The following is a 27749-nucleotide window of genomic DNA, read 5'->3' on the forward strand; positions in this document are numbered from 1 at the left end:
CTTTAAAGTAAGAGATAGTAACTATATTATATACCCTGAAAAAAAAATTACTATCCTTTGTACTGATAATATTCAGAAAGATTTTTTTTTTTAGCCAGACTTTTTATTCTAATTCTTCCTTCTGGTTCTCATTATTTCCATACAAAAGTACATTGTGGTACTTTTGATAGTTGTAATTCATTGACCTTTCTGTTCCTTTTTTTAACTAAATGATAAGCTACTTATTTTGAAATTTCTATGCATCATGCTTTTACCTACAAAATGTGTAGATGGGCAGGAAAGAGAGAAACTCTGTGTTCCCAAAATCCATATCTTGCTATAGTTTCATAAAATTTATTTTCTTCTATTTCTAATAATTCATTCTCATAATTATTTTTTGCTGTCCAAGGTTATATTAAAAAAAATATTAAATCCAAGTTCTGATTACAGATTCCCCCTTCATTTTCTATATTGAGAGTACATTCCTTACAAACAGACCCACTTACTCATGCTTAGCTTCCCATTGGAAAAACAATCTTTGAGTTGTCTCCAACATAAAGCTCAGATGATATAGCGCCTAAAGGACTGAGGTTTAGATAAGTAAAGTTAATCTGCTAAACAAAATATTTACTACTTGGGCTTTTGACTAAGCAAAATCTTGCTGAATTGATGGCAATTAACTTGCATGAGAATCCTCTTGTGTTGAAAATGTGCTTGAGTATCTGTGGATGCAGGTGGTAGGTCAGATTTATTAGTAATACTTGGAGCTGTATCTCTAAATACTTTTTTAAAAAAAATGAGTTAATAAAACAGAGCTTGCTTTCTGGAAACTGAATTAGTTTTCTCTAGTGCCTAATTTGAGCTGTACACTTATTGAGGGGTATTTTTCAGATGTGTTAAATCTTTTCTTTTCTTTTTTTTTTTTCCCCAGTGTAGTTGCAGATTTCTTGGATCTTGTTTTTTTTTCAGAAAGCCAAAAATAGGAAGGAAAGAAAAAAGCAGGCTGTTGGCAGGTTTATCACTTAGTGTTTTTTTACCATGTTCTGCCATTTTTCTTCTCTTCATATCCCCTCCTCTTTTAAATACAAGTCAAGATGATCAAAAAGTTAATGAGTTTTACTTTAATATAGAGTGTGTTATGAAAATTCTCTTATGCCTAGGGGAGAACATCCAATAATAATTTGTAGTTACGCTGTTCTTCAGAGGGGCTTATTTTAATGTGTTGTCTATGTAGAGCTTTGATATTTTTCCTTCAGTTTAAAAATGTCTTATTTCTTCAGTAGACAATCAGCTACAATCCTTGCCTGCGCAGTGGATTTAAAATCAACTGCAAATTGCTGAAGAGTTACACTTCAAGTGGTCTCAAGAGACAGGAGAAGCAGGTCTTCACTATAATGGAAGAGGCCAAGAGCTCAAAGAATGGAAATCACGACCCAAGGAAGTCTGTCCGTCTTGTCTGTGAGGAGGGCAAAGCAGTCAAAGTTACAAATAATCAAAATTATAAACATAATAGAAATGACAAATCTGTGAAGGATGTTGGGAGAAGCTCTCCAAGTGGGAATAGCAGCAAAAAAAGTAAGCAAAATGATGGTTTTTCTGAAAAACAAGGAGACAATAAATCATGCAAAGTCAATAGTTGTATTCCTGGAATTAAAGATGTGGGGTCAAATGGTCAGGATCGAAGTCATGGAAAAGCAAAGAAGTTTTCTAATGTATCAGCAGCAGTGGAAAGCCTGAAACAGACAAAAGCTCAGCCAGTGGGAGAAAACTTTCCAGGCTCCCATGTTTCAGGGAATGGAGTCAGTACGGAGAGTTTAACAGCTACACAGAAAGGGAAACTGGTGTTGGAAAACCCACTGGGAGTTCATGCTTTGAAGACCAGTGTTGTTCAGACTGGAGATCCTGGTAAGACTGCTTCAGATCAAAGGAAAATGGAGCATAAGCCAGAGGACTTCAGTGAGTATTATTCAACGCTGCTTTATTAATTTTTCTTCTGGTAAAATTGTCAACAGTCTGAAACGAGCTTTGAAATGTTGCTCTTTGCGCATCAGTTGCTGATTACATTTAGAGAGAACATACTATTAATACAAGCATATTTCTTAGTGAATAGAGATTATGGTAGCAGCTGTCCTTTTTTTTTCTCATGCCTAAGTCCTAAACATCTTTGCAAGATACTTTAGTGTGTGTGGGTTTGAGGCAGTTTTTTGAATCTAACATCTTGGGAGGGGAGAAGCCTTCATAATATTATTGCCACTTATGAAAATGCCAGCTATTGATATTCTTCAGAAAGATCGGGGGGAAATCTGTGACAAAAGGGGTTTTTTTATAGGTAGGGGAAAAATATTTACCTTTTTATTCCTGTGATAGTTGTGCTCTTTTTGTTACTAAAAATGTTTAAAATATGTTTTGGCAGATGGCTTTTCAGTTTAGGGAGCTCTGGAATACCCACCATCCACCAGTGATTACCCTTACAAGTGTTCAGTTCTTACATACGTGTTTCAATTTCAGAATTAAATACACGGATTAGTGTTTGTCTCATTTCAGGTTAAGTTCAGGTTTTGTCGCACTTCTTCAGAATGCATGTTTTTCTAATAAAAATGCTGCCTTAAGACAGTGTGCCAGTGCAGACCTTCTGTTTGAACTATTTCCCATTGTTGCAACAGCTACAGCAGTTGCTTGTGTGGAAATACTAGGAAAATATTAAAGTGCGTATTTTTTTTAGCTATCTTAATAAAATTTAACTGGAAAAACAAATTGAAATGGCAGCATCCTATGATCAGTCAGCTCTGTGTAGACCACTGTCATGTACTGTAGGGACCATCTGTCATTGAGAAACCAGGACCTGAAAATTGCTTGGTTTTGATTCCTGGTGATTTTGAGACCACAGATCTCATTTGAAACAAAAGAAAAAAAGAAACACTCGCTTTGCTGATGTAAAAAATACTGTAATAAGATGTAGATGTTTGTCAGATTAGTGGACAATGAACACATCATAGGCATCTGGAGGAACTGGCCTTTCAGAATTACCCTGCGTGTTTGTGAGTAGCAGCGTTCCAGAGCTCCATGGTTGCTAGCTGTGGGCGGCAAGGTATCACGGTGTGGTCAAATGCAACTCCAGCAGCCGTCTAAATCGAGAGCTTGAAATACCTGATGACTATCTCTGCAAGATCATTTGGGTGAATGTCTTTAAGGCAGTTGTATGACTGCTTCCTTAACAAAATGCATTGTGTAAAAACTTCTAAGCCTAATATTTCTGTTGCAGTACAGCATCAGTCAGGATCTCTCATACTCTGTTCTGCATAACGAAAAAAAAACCTTTTCGCCTTGATGAATTTACAGACTGTGAAGTTATGACTGAAACACAAAAAGAATCTACTATTTTTTTTTTCTCTTTTTGGTAGCACTCCTAGCAGACGAGTCTCTGAAGTCTCTCTAAAATACTGGTTAACATGCTGGAAGACTCTTAACATCTAAGGTGATTTTAGCCAGCCTTTGGACAAAAAATGAATTTAGCTCTAATTTGTGTCTGGCTCCTTAGTGAGATGCTCTTAACAGCTCTGTGCTTTCACTTTTCCTCTCCTTGAGTAATAATAACTATTTCTTTCTCTAGATAAAATAAAGAATTCTGAATCAAATAAAGAACATGCTTTGGATGCTACATATTTAGAGAACACTGCTGTTATTGATGAATCTAATCTAACATCTGAACAGCAACTAGGACTGAAACAAGCTGAAGAGCGTCTGGAAAGAGACTATATCACCCGACTTGAAAAAGTAGGTTGAATTATTGATCAGATAAAAAAAGACAAAGTGTGTCTTCTTCCATTATCATCACCATATTTCTGGTTGGGTGGTATTTCTACCAGAGCCTGTTGCCACTATCTCTTTATTCTTTATAATGTGTTGCTTTAGTGATCTAAGATATTATTCTTAGTAGTTGACTAGTCTTTCATCATGACAGATCATGTGAATTTAAAACTTACTGTTCCTTTTGTGGTTCATGTAGCCTCTGTAGAACAATATTTTTTAACTGTGCAGACATGAAGTTTTACAGTTTCATTACTTACCTAAGTTTTTCTAGAAATCCTGGTTACCTGCAAACTCAGAATATAGGGTTAAAAGGAAAGTTGCGCTATGTTCAGTGTATTATCCTTCCACCAGTCAGTCACCTGTATTGAAGATGACTCCTTCAAAATGTTTGTCTAAACTGTTCTTAATATTATCTCTAGTGAAACAAATTTCATAGTATAGGTAACGCAGAAGTTTTTCTTAATGTCTAGTGTGAGTGTCCCTTGCAGCATTTTAGTCCCTCTTATATTGTCTTAGGAAAATAAAGATAAACTTGTTACTTTTTTCAAGGGCTTTTTGCACATTTGAAGATCATTACCATTCCAACAGTCTCTTCTTTAGACTCACTCTTTGTCAGTCTTAAGGGTTTTTTAGTTACTGGTTCATTCTTGTCACTTTTCTGTAGGCATCCACCATGTGAATGGTATCCAAAATTAGACATGCAATTTCAGCTGAGGTCTTATGAAGTGGAAAGCTGACTTCATCTGTCTGAAATATAACATTTGTGTTTATGATATCTGCTTTTTTAGCAGCAAATAGAATGTTGGCTTGTGGTTTGACCAGCAGTGATCCCAGTATCCATTTGTCAAGAAACACCCAATCAGATGTTGCCAGCCCCTTGTTTTTTTGCAATTGATAATGTCTAAGGAGGAATGATGCTTCGCTTTGCTTTTATTCAATTGCAGCTTATTTATTCAGTTTCTCTAATTTATTGTGATGACTGAATTTTTGTCATCTTGCATCTTCTGTAATGTCTCAGAAATTGTTATGTTTTGCATTTGTAGTCAGCATACCCTCTATTGCATCTCCGCAGTCTTCAACGGAAATATGAATGTTTCTGACTCCAGAAAGACACCTGTTGAAAAATACTTGGCACATACTTTGAGACTAATGGTGAACCAGTCTACGTGTGTGTGTTCTGAGGACAGCTTCCTCAGCATTTTGTTGCCACCTTATTGTTCTTTATTTAGGTAGTACTTATGGTCTCCTTTTGAAACTGATACTATGACAAGTGACAAAAACTTTTTAAAATTCAAGATACAACATCTGCTGCTGCATCTTTAAGTCCTGTGATTTTATGTTTTAAAAAGCAACCCTAAAATTGATTTAATACAGTTAGTTTTTAATAGATCAGTTTGTCACTGTGACTTGGTTTTTTATGTGCTTATTAATAACTTAGTTTATTGCAGTTTTTTTCTGGTTGCTAATTCCGACTGGTCTCTTAATTCCTTGGCTCATCCTCTTTAGCCTTTTAAAGATATTATTAAGTTTCTCTTTATCAGTGATCTGTAACCTTGCCATTCTCTGTGAATTCTGTAACATACAGCAGACTCTGAGATGGATCAGCTCCCTGAATATCCAAGCACAAATTTCACGAGGCCTGGCTTGTTTGGATGCATCTGTCTTATTCTAGTACTGGTCTGTAGCTTTTTTTTGTCTTGCTGTTCTGAGGTCCTTGCCCCTTTCACTGGTGTTACGCATAGCTGGATGATTAAAAAAGGCTTTACAATAAGGGCAAAATAAAAGGCATTACGTGATTCAGTTTTCTGGCAACACGTGTTGACGTAACACTGCAGATCAGTAATGTAAAGAAATACCTGATTTTTAAAAATATTATTATTGTTGATATTCATTCAGATTTAGAAGAGTTGTAAAATATTTTAAATCTACTTCAATCATCAGTTGTTGAATACTTGAATCTTCCGAGCTAGCCAAGTATAACTGTCTATAAGTTCTTTTCCAAATCGATGTTTAATTTCATCTTACTTGGTATCTGTCCTATAGGAATTAAGGATGAAGAGAATTAGTAATAAAAGCATAATTGACCGTGTTAATTTAAAGTGATATTTACCCTGCAGTTAGAGGGTATGAGACCTTTTTTTTCCCTACAAATAAAGCAAAAGATCAGTCTCAGCAAGTGGAAAAACTTGCCCAAATTTAGCAGTGGTTTAAGTTTTAGTATAGTAAGTCAGAGTTGTTTAACTGATCTGTAGTCCTCCTTAGTGTCTTAAAATGGTGTTCTCTGTTTATTCATTATTATGTCACTGTTCAAACATCTGGTGTTTTCAGTATACTTTTTGGTTTTAGTAAATAGAGATGTAATAGAATTAAGATGAAAACGTTAAGTAGGGTTTTTTTATCTCCCAGTTATAACTGATAGCAGTTATTGGAAGAATGCTAACAAGCCTAGAGGAAACCCAAGGCTTTTCATTTGGGTCCTTTTGTCTTTGCAGTGAGCATGTAAAAATATTTCCAACCTCTATAGCTATGTTTTATTAGAACAAGAAAATGGAACTTCAGGATCAGACAGATTAAAGTGCAGTATTTCTGACCCCCCCCTCATCTTTGCAGAGATGGTCCTTTCTGCATCTTAGTCTAGTTGATCTTGGTGGTTTCCTCATTGAATAAACTCCACAGTATCTCCTCTTGGACCCTAGGAAAACTGTGATTTTTTTCCCCCATGCCCTTCATCTTCTGAGGCTTAGATGCTTTTTGCAGCCTCTCAGGAGTCTCCCAGGTGACAGCACTCCATTTGTGTGCTCTGCCTTTCCCACTGTCTGTACAAAAAGGTGCTTGTTCTGCATGTTTCTCCAGTTCTGAGCATCCCAAGTTATTAATCAAAATGAAACAATCTTACCTCTTGTCAGCAGATCCTGCCTTATCCAGGGTATGGTCATTAGTAAGTCAGAAATTGGCTATCTTCCTCCATGTTGGCCAGCCCCACCCTTTTTAATAGAACAAAAAATGCAGTACTTGGACAGTTCGCTGTGAATATGCTAGCCAAACAACAGCACCATCTGTCATAACATGTGGAGTAGATAATAGATGAATATTTCCCATTTTCTCGTCAGAGAAAGGAGGATAGATGCTGAGATTTAATAAATCCATAGTTATTAAAAGCTTGAGCTGACAAAGGAATGGCTTACTGGCCTTTAGGTTAGCCTTAAGAGGCATAAACTCTTCAGTCTTAATCTTGCCTTAGTAAAAATTACTGAGAAGTGTAATATTCAAGTCATCTTGCTTCCTTTCCTTGCTTTCCCCACTTGTCATGTGGCTAAAAATCCATTTCCGCTGTGTTTTTTTTGAAGATTACTTAATGTTTGCAAAGCACCTTGGTGTTACACGTGTTACATAGTTGTTAAATTTGATTTGTTATTCAAAGAATCGAGTTTTTAAGAGACTATTGGCAGAAGCATTTTCTTTTAATCTATGGCCTCTTTTCCTCAGCGCTCCCCAGAATACACCAACTGTCAGTATCTATGCAAGCTCTGCTTAGTTCACATTGAAAATATCCAGGGAGCTCACAAGCATATTAAAGAAAAACGTCATAAGAAAAATATAATGGTAAGTTAACAAATACATTTTGACTGATTTTTTTTCTTTTTTTATGTGGTATGTTTTCTCTGGTCGTCTTCATTTAGGTGAAATCTTGTGTGCTGAGCAGAAAACCACCAATTCCACTTGCTTTTTTTTCTGTTTGAGAGGAAGGGCTTGATGATCTCTCCAAGTAGAGAGGAAAAAACATTTTTGGTCATTGCTTCTGAATTAGTGTCTCTGAGTAGTTGGAAGCTCATTATACTTTTAGTAACAGAAAGCAAGGTAGCGTAGGTGAGAAACATATTTAGTACTTCTGTTTCTCCAAAAATAATATTGTTGCTAGCAAGGACCTCCAGGGACTGGAGGTGGAGTTGGAGGATGTTGCTTTTTTCCTGTTTTGTTTCTCTTTTGTCTGACTTGTGAAGTTTTTATCTACATCCTTTCTGTGATGGGTGAGCAGAGTGAATAGTACGTCTAGACTGTAAAAAAGGGAGTTAAAGTAGGGAGGGATTTGGTTCCTGAGTCACTCATCATCTCCCTAGGTTTATGTATGTGTTTAATATGAAAAACAGTTATAAGGCTTTCAAAGAGAAAAACAGTTTCTTTATCAGATACCATGGTGTTACTGTTTGCTTTGCTTTAAAGAACTTTTACATGCATGAAGTCCAGTAAAAGGTGCACAGATTTTCTTGCCAACCCATTTTTGCAAATGCTGATGAAGAGCTGCAAATTCCCAAGTAAGTAGGGTTTTGTGATTCAGAGGGTTAAAATTGCTCTTCCTACAACCATTCCCCAAAATTCAGTGAATTGCTTATTCCTGTTTCCATGTATTTCTTACCATACTTCTGTTAGTAATTAATGCTCTAATTCTATCATATGCACGCTAACACTTGGATAACTGAATGCCATATATCCATTACATGTTGGAAAGTAACATTTTCGTAGTATGTTTGGTTATTATTTGTAAAGGAGTCTGGTTCCCTTGCTGTCAGCTAAATTGCATCATAGAGGAGGAAAAAAAAAAAAAGACCAAAATAGCAACAAACCAGCCCCATGTTTGATATGGAAACACTTTCACACCATGCCTTTCATCTAGGTGTGGAGATAAGCATTGAGGAGTGAGTTTCTTTACCACTGAATGGAAATGCTAGAGGACAGGGAGCATTTTCAGTTTTCAACACTTGTTTTCCAGTAGCATTACATTGTGTGCCACATTACAGTGATAGTGGTATGTGACTGACTAAACGTTACTTCATAAAATATTACCTGTTTACGGCTCTGCCTATGAGGTATATGACTGGCAAATCAGCTTAGCAGCAGCTGTAGCTTAACTACTCAAGAAAAACCCTAAGGCAGTGCTATTAAAAAAAACACAGCCCTTTAAAAACACACATATTCTTTCTTATGCTGAATTTGTTCACGTGGAAACAGAAGAGTTGAGAGATGCAGCCTAGAACTAACCAAACATTTTTGTACTGGATTGTGTTTACTAAGTGCATGATTATTTTCTGGTTGTTATTTATTTCTGTTGTCAGTCACATGTTTCATTTAGTTGATGAATTTGTGAGAGAAGTGACTGTTGTACTTATACCCAAATGACTTGATGCATCTGATGTAATTTTTGCTGTTGAACTAAATTTATTGTTGCTTGATGCACTAAAAAATAGTGCTTTCTGGGACCAGCTGTTTAGATAGCAATGGGACTCAACTTTCCACAATTTTTTGGAATACTTTTTCTGCCTCTGCTACCTTGCCTTCAAGTACAATCCACTATGAAAAAAATCTGTGTGACTTTCTCAGCTCAATTACTTTTATTGTGTAGGAACAATTACAGTTTTCATCTCCTTGGATGAGTTCATTTTCAGAACTGTCAGAAAATATGGTTCAGGAATGTAACCCGGTGGATTTCCTCCCCAGTTGCCAGCTGTGAAACAACGTGTTCAGTTCTAAACACTGAGCATCTACCGTCATTTCTCAGAGCCACTCTAGTGTGTTTGCCAGTTAGGCTGGGCAGAGTTCCTGCCTTTAAAAGTGTTTGGTCAGGGCACCGCGTAAAGAGAAGAACACAAACGGCAAGCAGTATGTTCTGATATCATGCAATAGTATGAGATAACCAGTTTCTCCTAAAATATCAGCTTTGACTTTTATCATCCAACAATTATTCAGGAAAAACAAGAAGAAAATGAGCTGCGTGCCCTCCCACCCCCCTCTTCTGCACAGTTGGCTGCTCTGAGTTTTACACTCATTGAGGCAGCAAATGAACAAGGCATATCAGATGATGACTTCAGAATTCGTCAAGAAATTGTAAGCGAGATGGAGAAAATTATTCAGCAGCCCTTACCAGGTATTCACAGTATTCTCCATTTTTTGTAGGTGAAAATGTGTCTTTCTCTGTATTTTTACACAGATTCTGAGGCCTTCATTAATGGTGAACTAATGCATTTGGGGTTAGATTACTTTTATATTGTACAATATTAATATGTGCAGGCATTTTAATACAGACTGGAAGTGGATCTAAAAGGAGCTAAGAAACCTACAAAAAGAGGAAAATAGGATTGTGCTTATTTTTGCTTCTTTCTGGTACGTATGTGCTTATTGAAGCTCTTGGTCCTCTTAAAAGTGGTGATTTCTGATGGGAGATCGGAACTTTCCAGGGCATGAAATATCTCTTCTTCTGATGGTGTTTAAAGCCGCAGCCATTGAGGATATTCCTCAGGCTCTAGTTGTACAAACCTTTCCACCTGTGCCTTACTCAGCATTACTGAATATCCAGCTGTTACAGTAGATATTTTTTTCCCAAGTGCACTTAATTAAGCTAATACAAATGTAGCAGGAGGGGAAAATTAGGAGTTTGAAATGAATTTGGCTTTTTCTTTCTGCTACCAGTCCTTCGGTTGTTTATAACATCTTCCAAGGCAGAGAGAAATTGTGTAATGTTTTTTAAAGCGTAGCTTTAAGAAAAAAAAAGACCTCAGCTGTGAGTGGCTTTGTTAAGCATATGAGATAGTTTCAGTACTTACTTGTGATCTGGAGAGTTCTGCAGGTGCTAATCAGTAACTGTTCATTAAAACAAGTCATTAAAATCAAGAAGAGTTATTGTTTAGCAGGTATTTCTTCTCATGTATATTTATGTTTAGGGGGTCTTAAAATGAGGAGAGGTTTCCCAGCATCTCTGGAATTGTCTTAAATAGATCAAAATATTGCATTTACTTAACCACATTTAAATATTGTACCTAATCTGCCTTTTTCTTGATTGGGTGCGTTACGTTGATTAAAAATAAGAGTAATTTTGGGGGGGGAAAAAAAAAAGTCTGAGTAGGTTAAGTGCTTGGTCCCATTTTTTTTGCTTCAGCAGGTCAGTAAATTCAGTGCATTAATAAACTTCGTAAAAATTGTCTGGATAAGCTGAATGGTTGCCTTCTCCCTCCCCCTCCTTCAGAAGTACAGTGTTTCTTCAATAGGACATGTTAAACATTCAAGTCCAATTTATACCACTGTCGGCAAATAAAAATAAAATAATATAAAAATAAAATAATATTTGACATTTGCTCTTTTGCGCTGATTTGCCATTGTCTGCTGTAGTTAATACACTGGGAGTTTGAGAGCTGATTTTTGGAGCGATAGTAATGTTGATGTTCTATTAACAGTGTTTTTCAGTGAATCTGAACAGATTAAAGTATTAATCTCATTGACAAAAAAAAAGTTTTCAAACTTTTATTTCGTCTGTATTGAAACTTGGTGGATGTTCTGCACTATTCTTTTGTTTCAGAAATACTTTTTTCCCCTTTGCTCTATAAAAATACAGTGGTAGTAAGACTTTGATATTTTGCTGCAGGATGATCAGGTTCGGTTTTACGAGCTGTATTAAATATATGCCTGAACATTAGGTAGTAGAAGAGGGGGTGGGAGGATGGAGGTTTGCTAAGGGGTTTTCTCTATAATGTTGCCATATGTGGCTCCAAGTGCAGACTTCTGTTCTGACATGCTGCTCAGATTGCCACTGATAGTAAATTGGCATGAGACAAAGCAAAGGAAATTATTACTTTTGTGCAAATACTCTTGAAACTAACTGTTAGTGCTGCTTGGCTGTCTGACTTGTTTGGGCTGATGAGCTGATGTGGGGGTGTAGTAGGAGTGAAGGGGCATCTGTAGTAGTAAATGACAATGTGTTATTCTACTTTTTAAAGCCCACTATGTTTTAGTGAATGTGTTTTCCTAAGTTTTAAATTAGGAAAAAATTAATTCATGTACAATGTAGAAAACATGGAATGTTCTGGCATGGTTTGCTGTTGAGCTTGCACTAGAACTATGCAAAAATTCTTGCTACAATGAAAAAACATTGGAAGTAATTGCAAATTATTATTGCTATTATTTTTTACCATACACAAATTATTTTTGAGAGGGCTGAGCAGTGAAAAATAAGAGAAAGGTTTGACCGAAGCTGTCAATTTTCTCTTTCAAGAGTTGTTTTGTCATGGTTCTGTTTGAGAGAGCTCGCTCAGAACACAAATAAAGGTACTAAGAAAAACCCACTTCCCTGTGAAGCTAGTTAAACACTGGCACAGGTTGCCTAGGGAGGCTGAGGACTCTCCATCCTTAGAGATTTTCAAAACACAGCTGGACACGGTTATGGGCAACTTGCTCAAGGTGACCCAGCTTAAGCAGAGTGTTGGGTTTGGAAGGGATTGAAAGTAGTCTTGATTTTCATCTGACTTAATGATGTCAGAACCCTAATATATACTACAGGAGAGGTTTAATATACAAGCCTTGTATAATGAAGTGGGATAAACTGCTTTTATGGAGTGGAAGGATATTTCTTATGGTATTATTACTGAATAGTTACTTTGTAATTAGTGTAGATCTGTTGTACATCTTTGCAAGTAAGGAGCTGTATTAATACAAAAGCACTAAATGGATACTGTACTTCTGTGTCTTGGATTATATTGAAGTTACGTTTTATGTACGTGTTTCATAACGAATTGTGCATAGGAACTTGCTAATGAAAATAACAGAATGTAGCACATAAAAAAAGAATTTTGGCCAAAATGTATGGAGGCAACAAAGAATTCTGTAATTGGCAAACTGCTGCAGTGAAATGAAGCTGTGGTTAACAAAAGCTGTCAAAGAAAATCCTGCACTGAGATGGTGACAGTTATTAATATTTTGTATTTAATTCTGTTCTAAGAACAAACGAAACTGAAGCAAATTTAAAAAATCGTCTAAAACAACTTGAAAAACTTGGGACGTATGGTGATTATACTGTTTGAATGATCCGTTTTCCTGTGATGCTGTGTTATGGAAATGACTAGCCTTCACAGGGGTGACAAAGTGGTTCAATATTCATTAATCTGGGAGTACCACCTGTGAGGTACAGTATCCAGAATGAGATATGCATCATCCATTAAAGAATAATTTATTTACTAGCTGTTAAATAATTATGTTTCTCTCTCTTCCAGACTGTTCACTGAGGATGTATGGCTCCTGTTTAACTAGATTCGCTTTTAAGACTAGCGATGTTAACATTGATATCAAATTCCCCCCTAAGGTGTGTAGATATTATATTAACTAAGGCTGTTATTTGAGTCCAGGTCATCAACATTTATTTCTACTCCATTGCCTTCATCGTCTGCTGGGGCGTATGGTGTTAGAACAGCACAAAGCATATAATCTTTGAATTGATGTCAGGTGTCTATGAATCAAGTGGATAAAGTTTTCATTGCTTACTAGATAGCTTTTAATTGTGGGTGGTTTGGACAATGTTTTTCTAGCCTTTAAAAATTTTTATTGAGTAAGCATTGAAGCAATATGAAAATAGTTGGCTCTGGATAAGTGTGCTTTTATGTGCCTATGATTCAGACAGTAAAATCTTGTAGGTCTTCTTTCCCCATCCCTCTGCCTTTTAAAGGTGGGGCTAAATGTGACAAATTTTCCTTTGACATTTGTCACTTGCAAGTAGATGTCCCACTGCAGTTTACAGTTTATTGTGGTACAGAATTCTTGCAGAGCAGTGTAACTTACCTCTAAACACTAAAGTTGTTGGTTGATGTTTAGTATGTGATATTAGAGGTTCTTGTTAGAGGCAGCTGCTGAACTTGCTCTTTTTTTGGCTGTATGCCTTACAGTGAAATTAAAGATACCTGTTTTGGTAACATACACATAGCATTTTGAAATGATACTGCAGTTAAGAAGCAGAACGGAGCCTTTTTGCAAACAATTGTATGTGGAGCATACCATGTTGCTTTTTCACAAGGGCTCAAAAGGAGTGTTAATTTTTGGCTTTTCTTTGAACTATTTGTAGCTTATCTTTGAAACCCCACTTAAGATGATTTCTGGGGAGAAAAGAAAACACATTTAAAAATTTTAACCTTTAAAAACCTGTGGGAAAGCACTGACATTAAATTCTTTACTGTTGTGTGGTTTTAGTGGCATATATTGGCATTGCAACTGTTGAGTATATGGCAGGTGTTTTGTTTTAACTTTATGGAGTCTGTTAATACAGAACCAGAACAGAAGTATTTTAGTTAAATATTATTAGTTAAGTACTTTAGTTAAATGTTGTAGGCTAAAAGGACGCTGGCTAGTATGCTTACTAGTACCTGTTTTCATGGTGCAGACAGATACAGTTAACCTTTTCATTAATACTGACGCGTGGTTTCACTTTTGTGAAACTGCTTGATGTTACTGGTTGTGCAACCTAAGTAGTTTTAAACAAAATGTAAAATAAAATAGCTTAGTCTGAATAATGTAACCTGCTGGTTTTTGTCATTTTAGATGAGTCAACCAGATGTTCTGATACAGGTGCTTGAAATCTTGAAGAACAGTGGTGAGTTGTAGTTGCATCTCATTTCTGTTTAATTAACATTCCAACTGCTGTTCAGCTGGTTTTATGCTTAATTTTTCTGTAAGCTTACTTTGGCTGAAAAAAAATCTATTTTTATATCTGAGCTGTTTTTATGAATGTGATTTTTATGAACACAAGTGAAAAATGAGAACCTGCAGCAGGAGAATGGTAGTCCAGTTCAGATTCCCAGAATTTATGCTAACAGCGTTAGATGCTGGATCAAAAAGTATTTTTAACTTCGTAAGAGAAATTCTAAGCAGTAATCCGAAAGCCCTTTTCCACTTGCATATGACCATCAATGAGAACTGTTGCAAGACTTCTGAAACATGTAGCCTCCATAGTCTGTCAGGAAGTCATCTAACCCTGTAATCCACACATCTTGAAACAAGAGACATTTGTGATCCTTCAGGAAACTTTGATAGGTCAGCTCCATAAGTGGCTCTCAAACTACCCAGATGGTTTGTCAGAGATTCAGCCTTGTGTCTTTCCAATGCTGTTAAGACAGAAGGTTCTAGAAGAGATGCCAGCCCCGTTTCCTGACAAGGGTTGTTATTTTTTTCCCTGCTGGTAAGCATCAAAAGTACCCAGAAAATACTGCTTACTAGTTAGTTATGCAGTACTTAACTTGGGTTGTTCTGTAAAAGCGTGGTGTAAATGTAATAGTTCTAAGGACACAGTTGGGAAAACTTGTTTTTTTTCTCTTTGGTTAGCTGTCTACTCAGACGTGGAGTCAGATTTCCATGCCAAAGTTCCTGTTGTCTTCTGCAAAGATGTTAAAAGGTACGTGTTACCGAAAGGATTTTTAATGAGATACCAGTTTCTACTATGCTTGCTCATAGCAGCTGCTTGCCTGAACTCCTGACAAGAAGTATTACTGTAACATTTGGCTAACATTGCTCATACACCAAAATACAATCTAGAAAGCTTAGCGTTGTTTTTGTGCCTCGTAGAGCTTATTAGTTGTAAGAGTCTGAAAACAGTGATTCTACTTTTAGTTAAATAGGGGAAGAGTGGAATGGTCGTCAGCTGATATTTAAAATTTGTGCCAGCAGTTTAATCCAAGGATTTAAAAATATTTATAAGATACACGTTACCAGTAAGGACACATCATCTGACAGTTTCAGTCAATTCCTAAGAAATAGCAACCTCCAGAATGAAATGCAGTTGCTGTGTGATGTCCACCTTGCTTTGACTGGCCAGGGGTATGGGATTGAAACTGGGGAAGTAAAAACAGCAAAGGTGGGTGTATCTTTTCCTATGTTTGTACATTAAGGACGTGCCTTTTAAGTGCTAAGAGAGCAATTATTCCGAGAAGCAAACTGGAAGTCTTCAGAGCAGCTGTTTTGTGGGCTTAGCAACTCTTAATATGCAACAGGCCTTTATTTTCTATGTGGAAGATATTCATGGGGTTGAGTCAAGATTGTACAATTAAGTAATGGCAGAACTTCCAGGAAATTCTTAATGCTTTTTCACATTTTTAGCTGTAACGAAATTCTGCAAGTTCTAGATCTAGTAAAGAAAACATGATTATATTCTGTAGCTTTTGTTTAAAAAGTTCAGGTTCTTATGCGAGGAGACACTGGTGTATGGCTTTATTATGATGGATGTGATGCCCCACTCTTCCCCTGCCCCATGCATCATCTGTATATGCAAGGTGATAACTTCTTACCTGTTCTACATTTGTGCTTACAGTGGTTTAACATGTAAAGTAAGTGCTAGAAATGATGTGGCTTGCCTTACCACTGACCTGCTGGCTGCACTTGGTAAACTGGAGCCTGTCCTTATTCCCTTGGTTTTGGCTTTCCGTTACTGGGCAAGAGTAAGTATATAAATATTGAGGATAATTAAATATGTTTATTTCTTCTTTTTAAGGACTGCATCCAATGTAATATGTAATATACCGTGAATGTGTTTGTAGAAAAGGACTTTGTGCCACTAGTTCACTTCTTAACAGGTCAGAACGAGATGGAAGATTTTGTTGTGAAACTGTAAATATACATGAAACTTCTGCTCTACTTTTAACAAGCTGTTACACTGACTCCTTAAAACTAGTTAATTTATCCTTGAAAACCAGCTGTACAGAGCAGTTGGGTCTTGCAGACTTTCTGCTATTGAGGTCATGCTGACAAAAGTTAACTTACTCAAGAAAGGGTCTGTTGTCATACCCTGCTGTACTTCTTAGAGGCTTCAACAGGAACCAAGTTACAATATTCACAGCCAGTGATTAACTGTCTTGTAATTCCATCCTGAAATTGCTGCCAGGCCATACGTGACTTAAAATGTCTCGGATTTATTGGAAGATCAGTTGCATGGTGGTATTGTTGCTTAATTTAGCGAGGCGTTTTTAGAAAAATTCCTGTAAGTAGCAGCAGTAGAAATGACGAAGGACTGTTCAAAGTCTAGTACATTTATTACTTCTCTCTTGAGTTACTGTAGAAGAGATCAGTATCACATTGCAGCCAGATGCATAGAGTCCCCAGCTCTCTACATGATATATTTCACAATAAAATATATCTTATAGTTGACTGAAATTTTAGATTGGAAAATAAGTGTGCCCTACAATCAGAAAATGTGATGAAACTGAAGAGAATGACATACAATGTAATGAAGTAGCACAACTTAAGGCACTGTATGAATTACTGTAATTTGCATTTTGTGTGTACGTGGCATGGTATGACAGCTGCAGTTTCTGCAATAAAGGATTTTCTTTTTCAATCTGGTATGTATCTTGCATTTCTTTAATATTTGTCCTATTATAATAGATTTAAGTTAAAATCCTGCTGTTACATCAGAAAAGTAACAATTTATTCTCTTACAGCTCTGTCACATTGACTGTCAGGCTGAAGGTGGGATTCCTTCATATTCCTTTGCCTTAATGGTAATATTTTTCCTTCAACAAAGAAAACCACGTATTTTACCATCCTATTTGGGCAATTGGGTAAGTGGTTTGGTAGTATAGTCACCTTATTGTTAAGTTCTTGGTGTTATTCCTGCGTTCTGCAAGGTCTTAGAATACACAGAATTTGATTGCCAAAGAAATTTGTAAATAAAACATATTAGTACTTGGTCCTCACACAGCTGATGCCTAATGGTTCTGATGCCGTAGCCTGTGCAATTGTGTCATGCTGTATTGTGGAGAAAGGGAAAATATTTTCTTCTTTAATTCTTTGAATTTATTTCTCTGACACTGGTTATTCTTGAGGGGGATAAATACCACATTTGTCAGTGTTACCTACAGTGAAAACTTTCAGTCGCGTGTCTTGTATACAGTCTTATTTCAGAACTGCTTTAATTGTTGTTAGATTGAAGGCTTTGATTCAAAGAGGCCAGATGACCACCAGTTGAAAGGAATAGAAGAGGAGTTTGTACGGTGGGAGTACAAGCCACCAACAAATGGTGCAGCAAAAAACTCAGTTGGAGTGGAAAATAAAACTAAAGTTGAGCAACAAAAAGGTGGTGGTAAAAAGGTAACAAGCTCGGAAGTGGACAACCAAAATAATGCAAAGGAGAAACACGGCAATGTAAGTCATGACTGTATTTTATTGAAAACCATGTTCTATCTCTTGTCCCTGTTTTTTATTCTTAAACATTAATATTGGCTGGAACTAGGGAAAAAATGGGGAATTTTCATTTCTTATTGCAGTTAAGCATTCTTGTCTGTGTTTCAGTCTCTCTTAGCATTCAGAACCCCTCACCAAGTTTCACTGGGGCAGCTGTGGCTAGAACTGTTGAAGTTTTACACACTGGAATTTGCTTTGGAGGAATATGTCATCAGCATACGGGTACAGGAGCTCTTAACCAGAGAGAGTAAAAACTGGCCTAAAAGGCGAATAGCCATTGAAGGTAGGATATTGCCCTTTTCTAGCTCTGTAGTCATCCTGCATTAGTATCTTTATCTACCTAGAAGGTGCAGGTCTGTCACAAGAAGCCTGGACAGTAAACTAAACCAATAATTGGAGGCAAATTAATTTGAATTTTCTGTATTTTGTCAGCTATTCACTTTGTTTAAAGACAAATTTTCTGTTTTAATACTACTTTTTGCAACACTGCTCCTTGAAGTAGAAAGCGTAAATTTGTCTCACTGTTTGTTACCATTACGTTCTTATCTCTGTTGGCTTCAGTCTTTCTCTAAGCCATTATTTATTCCTTTTCAATAATTCTGATATTACGAATTTTCAGCACCTTTAGCTGTGTTTCCCAAAACCACAATGTATTTTGAGTGTTACCAGTTATCTGTCCGAGTCTGGTCCAGACTGAACAGAGAGGTTAGGCCTGATCAGAGTGAAATGGAGCGAACCCATCAAAGTAACACACATGCACGCGCGCACAGACACACACAGGCACACCCCCTCCCTTGGCGCTCTCTGTTGTCCCTTTCCCTGTTGGTAGTACTTCCATATGGTGAAACCAAATGATGTGTCATAGGCTATTTTTTAGGGCCCAAATAGCCTAAGGGAGGTGCTTTTTTCATATGAGACCATATGAATTTGATGATAATACATACTCTGAGTTATCTATATTGGGGAGAGAAAGAAAGAAAATTATTTTCTCCATTACTTCTTTATAACTGGAAGAGATCTTTATTTCTGTCCCTCAACTCAGAAAAACACGTGAACAATATTTAACGGGGAAAAATCACTGGGCAGTGCTTGGCATTCTGAATTGGTCTTAAGGATGGATAAATTGAGTGTTTGGGGAAGGTTAAGAGACCGTTTAAGGTGATATTTTATATAGAAGCATAATTAATGAATTTCAGACACTTTCTAGAGATGTTGATCGAGTAGCTTTTTTGTAACGCACATGAGGTGATGAAGAGGACAAAGGGAAATAGCTCCAAGAGAAATGGAAAGACAAGAGAATGAGTTACTAAAGGTATTGATAAGGTACAAGAAGAAAACATAAAAAGGAGAAAAACAAGCAATAAATTGTTGAGGCGAGTGTTGAGTAGTGGGTCTTAAGGTGACTCATGTGGCTTTAATTTCCTCTCCCAATTCTTTTCTTCAATCAATTTTAGCTAGAGAGTTTTAAAGCTAGAGTAGGGTTTATTCAGCATATGGGAAACTAAAACCTGTTATATGAAAGGGCAAATGATCAAGGAAGAAACAGGAAATAATTTCAAAAAACAAATTGCATTCTGGTTCTCATACCTGCTACTGCTGGTCCTTGTGTAGTTTTTGTTTGTTTGTTTTATGGGGGTTTTTTTGTTTTTTCATTTTCCTTTTCTCTTTTCTGTTTTTTGGTTTTGTTTTTTTTTTTTAAATGTTAAGTTTGTAACTGAAATCGTGAAGCAACAGAATCTCAGTTTGATACTATCTTCCCAGGCAAACTTATAGCAACTATACAAGTGCTCTTTTTACTTGGAAAACATGTTTGATCTAGAAATCGCTAGGAAGGACTAAGAGTGAAATCTGGTGAGACTGGTTTGTATAATCCTTATAACCTTGATGTTACTCTTAGAGAGATTAATTTCTTAAGGGAAATGCAAATACTTATTCAGTGAAGGAAAAAAGTCAGGCAGGCCTACATCTATGTTGCCTTAAGTATATTTATTTTCATTTCTAGTTTTGAAATTGACCATAATGTAATGATACAATATACCTGTGCCTTTCTGTTTACATAACGCTATTTAGAGTGGTTTACAATAGCCAACTGTTTATAGCTATCCGTGTGTTGTGTTTTGTATGGAAGAAGTCCAGAAAACCTTGTGGGTCCTACTCTAAGTATATCCAAATACAATTCTGGGTTATATCACAACAATGTCTTTTTAACTGCCGCATCATAATTTAGGGATTTCGGCTGCCTTAGTGAAATGTAGAAGCTAAAGGTTAGTAATGAAATTGTTGGTTTTTTCTTCCTAGATCCTTTTGCACTAAAGAGGAACGTTGCACGAAGTCTAAATAGCCAGATGGTATTTGAGTACATCCTGGAGCGGTTTAGGACAGCATATAAATATTTTGCATGTCCACAAAGTAAAGATGGGATTAAAGCCAAGCCAGATACCAAGAAAAAAGAAAAAGGGAAAATGAATAATAAGAAATCCACAAGATCTGAAGAGCCTGTAGCCAACTGTTGCCTTCCACAAGGGGAAAAAGTTGTAGATAAACAAAATATAGGAAGTGGATGTAACATAACAGAGAATGAACTTGAATGTAATGAAGCGGTAGAAGCTGTAGCCAAAAGATGTACTTCCAAGAACGTAGACTCTTTGCTACTTTCAACGTTGGACTCTAGTTATGATGAAGACAAGGAAGAAGCTTTATCTCTTATTTCTAATGAATGCTGTGAATTAAAGCAAAAATCACTTAAAGAGAAGGATGAATTAGAAATTTCAGTTTGTGTGACTGAAGGTGAGCTAAGCCACCATGATAACTGCAGTGAACATCAGCCTGATGACATGAATTCTAGTAATGAATCTACTGATGCTGAAAGTAGACAGAGTTTGGTAACAGAGTCTTCTCCGAAGAAATGCACTGGCACACCAGCTACCTCGCCCAACTGCAAAGCAATGGTAGAAACTCCTGTTCTGAAAGATGAAGGCAGACTCTCTACAGAAGAAATGCATTATGTATTTGATAAGTTTATTTTGACTTCAGGAAAGGTAAGCTGTGTATTTAAGCAGTGCTGGTCATGTGTCAGTGGAATATTAGTTCTAAATCACCAAAACTAAAGCTGGATGGATGACAGGATTCTCCCAGTGATTGTTTCAGTCTCTGTTATGAATGGTAGTTCTAACCTTGTTGGAGTACCTGTTGTTCAGGACTGGAAAACACTGAATCTGTATGCCATTTGGACTAGATGGTCTGTTACCCCAATCCTATCCAAAGCTTTCCAATTTCTCCAAAGAAAAAAAATGTTAATCCTGGGGTTTGGTTTTGTGTGGATTTTTTTTTCCCTGCCTTTCTTTCCTATCCTGTTCTACTTTCTTTCAGAATTTCTTAGTGCTTTTATGCTTCTGTGAGAGCTAAATGCAGTCTTTTGAGAGGTGATATTCTCTTCTTTGTAGACACTCTTGCTGTTCATATATTAAATGTTCTTGGTTGTATGACTTAAATGGTCGTGTTAGGTCTGTTGAACTATCTTAGAAGTAAAATTGCAATTGTGTGCTTCTCTCCCTTCCCCCAAAGCCACCGACTATTGTATGCAGCATCTGCAAACGGGATGGACATTCCAAAAATGACTGCCCCGAGGATTTCAAGAAAATTGATCTAAAGCCACTACCACCAATGACAGACAGATTTCGGGAAATACTTGATATAGTGTGTAAAAGATGTTTTGGTGAGTTGGAAAAGTGTTTGTACTCCACTGTAAAGTGTGATCTGTAATCTGGAAAAAAAAACCAAACCAAAAAATGTAGGGTTAAATTACTTATTCCAGTATATTCAGTGGGGAAAAAAGCTCTTCCAGGTGTTCTAGGCCACAAATTGATCAGTATCTTATATAATCCATCGTTGTGATAGCAAATTCTTATAGAAGATTTGAGAAACCAATACTATACTGATTTTTCACTGGGTTTCTAAAAAGTAACTAGTGTTCCCAGAAGGTAGGCTCTGGGCAAAACTAGTTTTTGTATTTCAAGTTCTGTGGCTTCATTTGGAAAAAGCCCCGTTTGGGTGCTGTGGTGGGTTCACCTTGGCTGGACACAGGCACCCACCAAGCCACTCTGTGTTTAAATAACTGCTGAAAACCAAGATGTCTGAAATGAAATCATAACTCTAATGATATGAAAAAAAGAAAAGAAACTTATTCAAGGAAAGTAAATGTAACTGAAAAAAAGATATCTGATACTCTTAATAAGCTGAAAAAAAGTGTTTTTTTAAGTAGCTGAATGTCACATCTGACTGTGTTTTAACTTGTTTTTAAATTAGATGAATTATCTCCTCCTTTATCTGAGCAACAGAACAGAGAACAAATTCTGGCAAGTCTGGAAAGATTTATTCGGAAAGAGTATAATGGTATGTATCAGTAGGTAGTGATTCTTGATATTGTTTTCTTCCTTCATGTTGTGTAGAGCATGAACATGTAATTTGTCTTCTTATTGTTCATTTTCCTTGCTTAAAGCAGAGGCATCTCTTTTCCCTCTATATGTAAAGCTATCTTGCACACTTCTGAACTGAACATACCTCTGTGCTCTCCCATAGAAATGTCTCTAGAGGGGAGGAAGAGCTGCAGGGATAATAATGCAGATAAAGAACTACTGCAGTCAGGGCAAAAAGAAGGTTTGAATGGGCCCTGGCCAGTGGTGTTTAGTGTTACCTGGGTCACGGGCCAAGTACTTCTGTTGTCTAGTAAAGCAGCGCTAGAGCCCAGTACCAAAGCCAGGTCTCCTAGATGCCAGTCCATTGCTTTGCACGGAAGGCCATCCATTCTGCTGTAGCTGGTCTGTGATCAAGGAGCTGTGACTCGCACTTCCATCCGTGGGCTGTGCCCTCCACATACTGGCAGCAGCTGAGGACTGAGACCTGTTAACAGAACCTTGAAAGACTTGAGATTTCCCGTTCTATTAAAGGGTAGGAAAAAGCTGTGAATAGGTGGTGTGCGTGTTTTCCTAGCATTGATTTCAGTTGAACAGATAAATGCATTCTTTTCAGTTAGGAAGAAATTGCTTCCACTCAGTTGCATCATTTTGCTTTCCTTTACAAGAATGAAAACATGTTATAATATTGTGTTTCAAACAAAAATGTAAACAAAACATTTGGGAAAGAATGTTCCATAAAGTCTGTTATTCTTAAGTGTGTGTAAATTCTTGAGCAGTATCTTATGGTTACAGAAACTTACAGTTGACCAATTTATTTAGTCACAGGAAAAATATGAAACATAGATAAAGCATGAGTGGAACCAGAAATATTGACTGAACTGCCTTAAGAGTAGCTCTGTCTTATCTGTGGGGTAAAGCTCTACTGGTGACTGGGTTCGCACGTCTTTTTGGTTTATTTAAAACAGGAAAGTGTAGTCGCATACCACAAAACATTACAGCACCTTTAGACATGCCTTTTGATGTTTATAGTAACTCTGTATCATACCTCACTGATAAAAATTACATGGGCTTTATCCTGCCTTACTTTCTATAAATATTTTTTAAAGTATTGTGCTTCCTTCTTTGCCAAAGGTGAAGTTTTAGAAGTGACATTTTAAGCCTTCCCTTATGGTTAATTTTTTAAGGGTACCTTAAACATCTCAGTTAAGCAATATTCTGTAGTAAGTGCTTACCTTTCAACTGTAAAAGAATTAATCTTTTTTTGGTGTACTCTTCTGATCAGACAAAGCCAGACTTTGCTTGTTTGGCTCTTCAAAGAATGGATTTGGATTTCGAGACAGTGATCTAGATATCTGCATGACATTGGAAGGCCATGAAAATGCAGAGGTAAGAGTTTTGAAATTAATAAAATTTACCATTTTAAATTGAAAAAATCTTCAAAAAGGCCTTATTAATTCAGTTAGGATTTCTGAAAGATTTCACAAGAAAGGTAGGATATTGCTGGTAGCAGATTGGTTTATTGCACTCTGCACAACTGTAGTAAGATATAGCCTGTTTTACTCTTAATGCCCTGTAGACACACTTTAGTGTACTGCAGATGTCCACAGAGAGAATACAAGTCACCAGTTTCTATAAATTCATGTGCTGACTTACTTATTTTTGTGCATAGGCTTTTCCTCTATGAAATGTATGTTTGATAGAAAATGTGCTTGTTGGGATAGAGCCCATGTTTTATTTTAACATCTGAAGCTGTGATATTTGTTTTTCCTAGAAATTAAACTGTAAAGAAATAATAGAAGGTTTGGCAAAAGTTCTTAAGAAGCATCCAGGTAGGTGTGTTAAAGTATTATTTGTTTTGTATTTTCATTTATTATATTTGTAGTTAATGGAAATGTTTTATGTACTAAAGTGTTGCTTCCCCAGGTTTGAGAAACATCTTGCCTATAACAACAGCCAAAGTGCCTATAGTGAAATTTGAACACAGACGAAGTGGCTTAGAAGGAGATATCAGTTTATACAATACATTGGTAAGCATCCGGTTTTATTTGGGTTTGTGTTCAATGAAAGATCTTTAATTCTTTGTAACTTGCTCAGCTAATCAGTTGAGGGAATAATTTGGAAGGCAGAATTAAAATGGTATGTTTGTGGTTTTTTCTACTTTATTTAAATTCAGTGGCCCACACCCTCAGCCCAACTCAAGTGGCTGTATAGTGCACTGGCAGAACAGCGCCACAGCACAAAATGTTTATGTGAATGGTCCCAAAAAGCTATTGCTGCCACATTCACCGTGGCGTTTCTGCCATCATGAATTGTACTTACATCTAGCACAATGAAATTACACGATTTCTTATGTAATGGGCTGGCATTCGTCTCTGAAGAAAATACAATTTGTGGAATTTGTTCCACTGTGAGTCATCATAGGGACTGGCTTTGCTGGTGTTTTCCAAGGTTCTTTTTGTTGTTTCTGCATTAATAGTCCTGATTACACCTTTCAGTTATGTTTGTGCAAGAAATGTTGCATGATTTGATTTTTATGGAGTGTTATTGTGGGGGGTTTTCCCCTCCAATTGTATTATGCATCATTTATGCTTGAACTGCACACTGTACTATAGGAGTTGGGTTAATGGTTGGACTTGACCTTAGAGGTGTTATCCAACCTTTATGATTCTATGCAATTGTATTGAAATACTTATTTAATTGTTTTTTTCCCCCCAGGCACAGCATAACACAAGAATGCTGGCCACATATGCAGCTATTGATCCTAGAGTGCAGTATCTGGGCTATACGATGAAAGTTTTTGCAAAGGTAATAGAAAAAGAAGATACTTATTTGTATAATAGAGCGTTTTCTGATACAGCCACTGAGTTTACATTTCACTAATACCAACCGGAAAGGACACGGTAGAGTGCTATTCATAAGAAGTGCACTTTCTTAAGCTGAGCATGCTCCATCTGATTGTGTGTCACAGTCTTTAGTCCTGGTATCTTCCAGTAGCTATTGAAAGATTTCTGTCTAAGTGGAAGGTCACCAAAGGAAAACTTTGCATTTCAAACAAGCTACAGTGAAAAAAAACCAAAATAAAAACCACACGTGTAGGGGCTGTGCATGGGCTTGACGAGTTTCCATATCTAGCACCAGCCCAGAGATTAATGCCGTTTTCTTCTGGCCTACCTGCCTCATTTAGGGTATGGAGCACAAGTCGTATGAGGAGTGACTGAAGGAACTGAGGTTGTTAGTCTCTACAGCTGCCTGAAAGGAGGCTGTAGCGAGGTGGATGCTTGTTTCTTCTCCCAATTAACAAGCAACAGGACGAAAGGAAATGACCTCAGGTTGTGCAAGGGAAGGTTTAGACTGGATATTAGGGAAATTTTTTTCACTGAAAGAAAGTGCTATCAAGCATTGAAACACTGCCCAGAGAAGTAATGGAGTCACCATCCCTGGAGGTATTTAAAAGACATTTAGATGTGGTGCTTAGGGACATGGGTTACTGGTAGAGTTGGCAGTCGTAGGTTTACAGTTCTACTTTGTGATCTTGAAGGTCTTTTCCAACTTAAAAATTCTGTGATTCTGTTTTACTTCCTGTGAAAGTCAGGAGTAGGAATGGGTTGAATGAATGCTCGAGTCTCGAGTGCCTAGGACATACAGTTACTACTGTAGGAGTTCGGAAATACCAAATACCAAGTCTCCTGCTTCTTTTTTTCTTATGGTAGTCTAACAAAGTGTTATACACATCCTTTAATAATTGAAACATGGAGTATCTCTTTATGCAAGCCACACTATTAAATACATTCCCCAAACACATGGAAAGAAAGCTTAGTGAAACAGGGGCAAATAAAAAAACAGGTTATAGAGAGCGAACTGTGCTACCAGATGGTAATGTAATGAAATGATCCCCAAGATGAATAAAATAACTTTGTTCCAGAATGGAATGGACATGTTCATTATACTGTCACCAAGAGTAGTAATGATTGAGGTTTTTTTGGTGTGATCGCAGCAGTACAGAGTATTGCCATGTCCCTTCTGTGACCAGATTTAAAATGCCTTGTGTTGATAATAATGAATCATATTTTTTGTGGTATTGCCTACAATTGTATACATACTAAAAATCTTACTACAAAGACCAAGTTTCCAAATTGTGGGCATACATTCTGGAATGTATTTGTTTGGAGGTGCCTTCATAGCATTACAAAACTCTGTGTTTAAGCAAAATGCTTCCTCCTCTGTTTGCATTGGCAAAAAAACCAGGAACAGCTGTCACTGCTGCTACTGATGTGAACGTAAATTGTGGATCCCTGTTTTTTCCAGACCTAGGAGATTAAAAATGTGTTGTTTGCTATGACACACGCTTGTGTCATATATATGCTTGAAGCAAAGGGTAGCTTAGAAGCAGGTGCTGTAGAAAGTTACATTGTAAGATTTTCAAGCATACTAAGGTAATTCACTGATGTTCATTTTATGCTGTGTTCTGCAGGCTGGGCAATGGTTTAATAAGGTATGTGTATGTATGCTAGCAAAAGGCTAGGGATTGCCTTAGTTGCCAGTACAACACGGAAATACCTGCCTTTTAGTTAATTATTAAAAAAGGGTGGGGTAAGCCAAAAGAATGAGGACTCATAGAAAGAGCTCTACTAGCATGAGTTTAGGAAAATTAAAATTTACGACATTGAAACCTGGACATCAGATGTGGAGATTTTTTGGGGGTTCTGTTTTGGGCTATTTGATTTGTTTTTTTCAATTTGGCACATTATAAACTTAAACAAAAAAATTGTTTTTGAGAAGCTTTTCTGGTTTTAAGTTAGTCAGATTATGCTGTGGGATTGCCAGATGGCACTTGACTCTAAAGATTTTTATTTTTTGGGCTTCATAAAAAAGTTTTTAGTTATGAGATGAATGTATTTGCTGTTCCTGGTGGGGCTCTGTTTGCTCTCTGACATATTTGTGAGTCTTGAATAATTAAATGCAAATTCGGTGTTTTGTTTAAAATGTATTTTTTCAGCGCTGCGACATCGGTGATGCATCCCGTGGTAGTCTGTCTTCATATGCCTATATTCTTATGGTGTTGTACTTTCTGCAACAGAGAAATCCACCAGTTATCCCAGTTCTTCAGGAGGTAGGTTTTGAGAAAAAGAGGCTATGAAAATAGATGCACTGTTTCTTCAAGCCAAATATGAGAAGTCTGGGCTTTAGGATTAGGGGGATGAATGAAATACAGGACCCTTCTGTATTAGCAGGTTCCTGACTCCTGCTTGGTTTCAGTGGGTAAAACTTACCAAAAAAATGACAACAAAATCGGGAATCTATTTGACCTAAGTTCTCCTGTTCCATTTACTTTGGGATTGGTCTTACAATGATATTTACATGCTGAACAGGATATACAAAAAATTGTCAGGTGGTATGGAGAGAAAGGAATTGTAATTATGAGACTGTGCCAGATGCTCTTGAGGTGTGAGTCCAGTTGTTCCATCAGTTATTGTCACAAGTGTTATTTATTGCTCAGCACCTTATCTGTAAGGGAAAAAGTTTATTTTATGATTTAATCAGGGGAAAAAAACATAACTATAATGGTTT

General features: G+C 36.8%; 1 protein-coding gene across 4 annotated transcripts in view; it reads left to right on the forward strand.

Annotated features, from left to right (window-relative positions):
• Positions 1 to 27749, forward strand: part of TUT4 (terminal uridylyl transferase 4) — a 48523-nt gene that overhangs the window by 7494 nt on the left and 13280 nt on the right. For 3 of the 4 annotated variants that reach the window (XM_054072384.1, XM_054072380.1, XM_054072383.1), the window contains exons 2-20: positions 1260 to 1935; positions 3590 to 3753; positions 7276 to 7392; positions 9532 to 9709; positions 12822 to 12910; positions 14137 to 14188; positions 14917 to 14986; positions 15899 to 16025; positions 17025 to 17144; positions 17509 to 17727; positions 17875 to 18049; positions 20065 to 20804; positions 21331 to 21481; positions 22072 to 22158; positions 23464 to 23567; positions 23953 to 24010; positions 24105 to 24208; positions 24897 to 24986; positions 27178 to 27291. In XM_054072384.1, coding sequence (XP_053928359.1) covers positions 1374 to 1935; positions 3590 to 3753; positions 7276 to 7392; positions 9532 to 9709; positions 12822 to 12910; positions 14137 to 14188; positions 14917 to 14986; positions 15899 to 16025; positions 17025 to 17144; positions 17509 to 17727; positions 17875 to 18049; positions 20065 to 20804; positions 21331 to 21481; positions 22072 to 22158; positions 23464 to 23567; positions 23953 to 24010; positions 24105 to 24208; positions 24897 to 24986; positions 27178 to 27291 — 3321 coding nt within the window. In that variant the 5' untranslated portion in view covers positions 1260 to 1373. The remainder of the gene's footprint in view (positions 1 to 1259; positions 1936 to 3589; positions 3754 to 7275; positions 7393 to 9531; positions 9710 to 12821; positions 12911 to 14136; positions 14189 to 14916; positions 14987 to 15898; positions 16026 to 17024; positions 17145 to 17508; positions 17728 to 17874; positions 18050 to 20064; positions 20805 to 21330; positions 21482 to 22071; positions 22159 to 23463; positions 23568 to 23952; positions 24011 to 24104; positions 24209 to 24896; positions 24987 to 27177; positions 27292 to 27749) is intronic. The other variant, XM_054072382.1, reaches the window with a different exon arrangement.

Source organism: Cuculus canorus, chromosome 8 (genome assembly GCF_017976375.1).
Source record: "Cuculus canorus isolate bCucCan1 chromosome 8, bCucCan1.pri, whole genome shotgun sequence".
NCBI classification, from domain to species: Eukaryota; Metazoa; Chordata; class Aves; order Cuculiformes; family Cuculidae; genus Cuculus; species Cuculus canorus.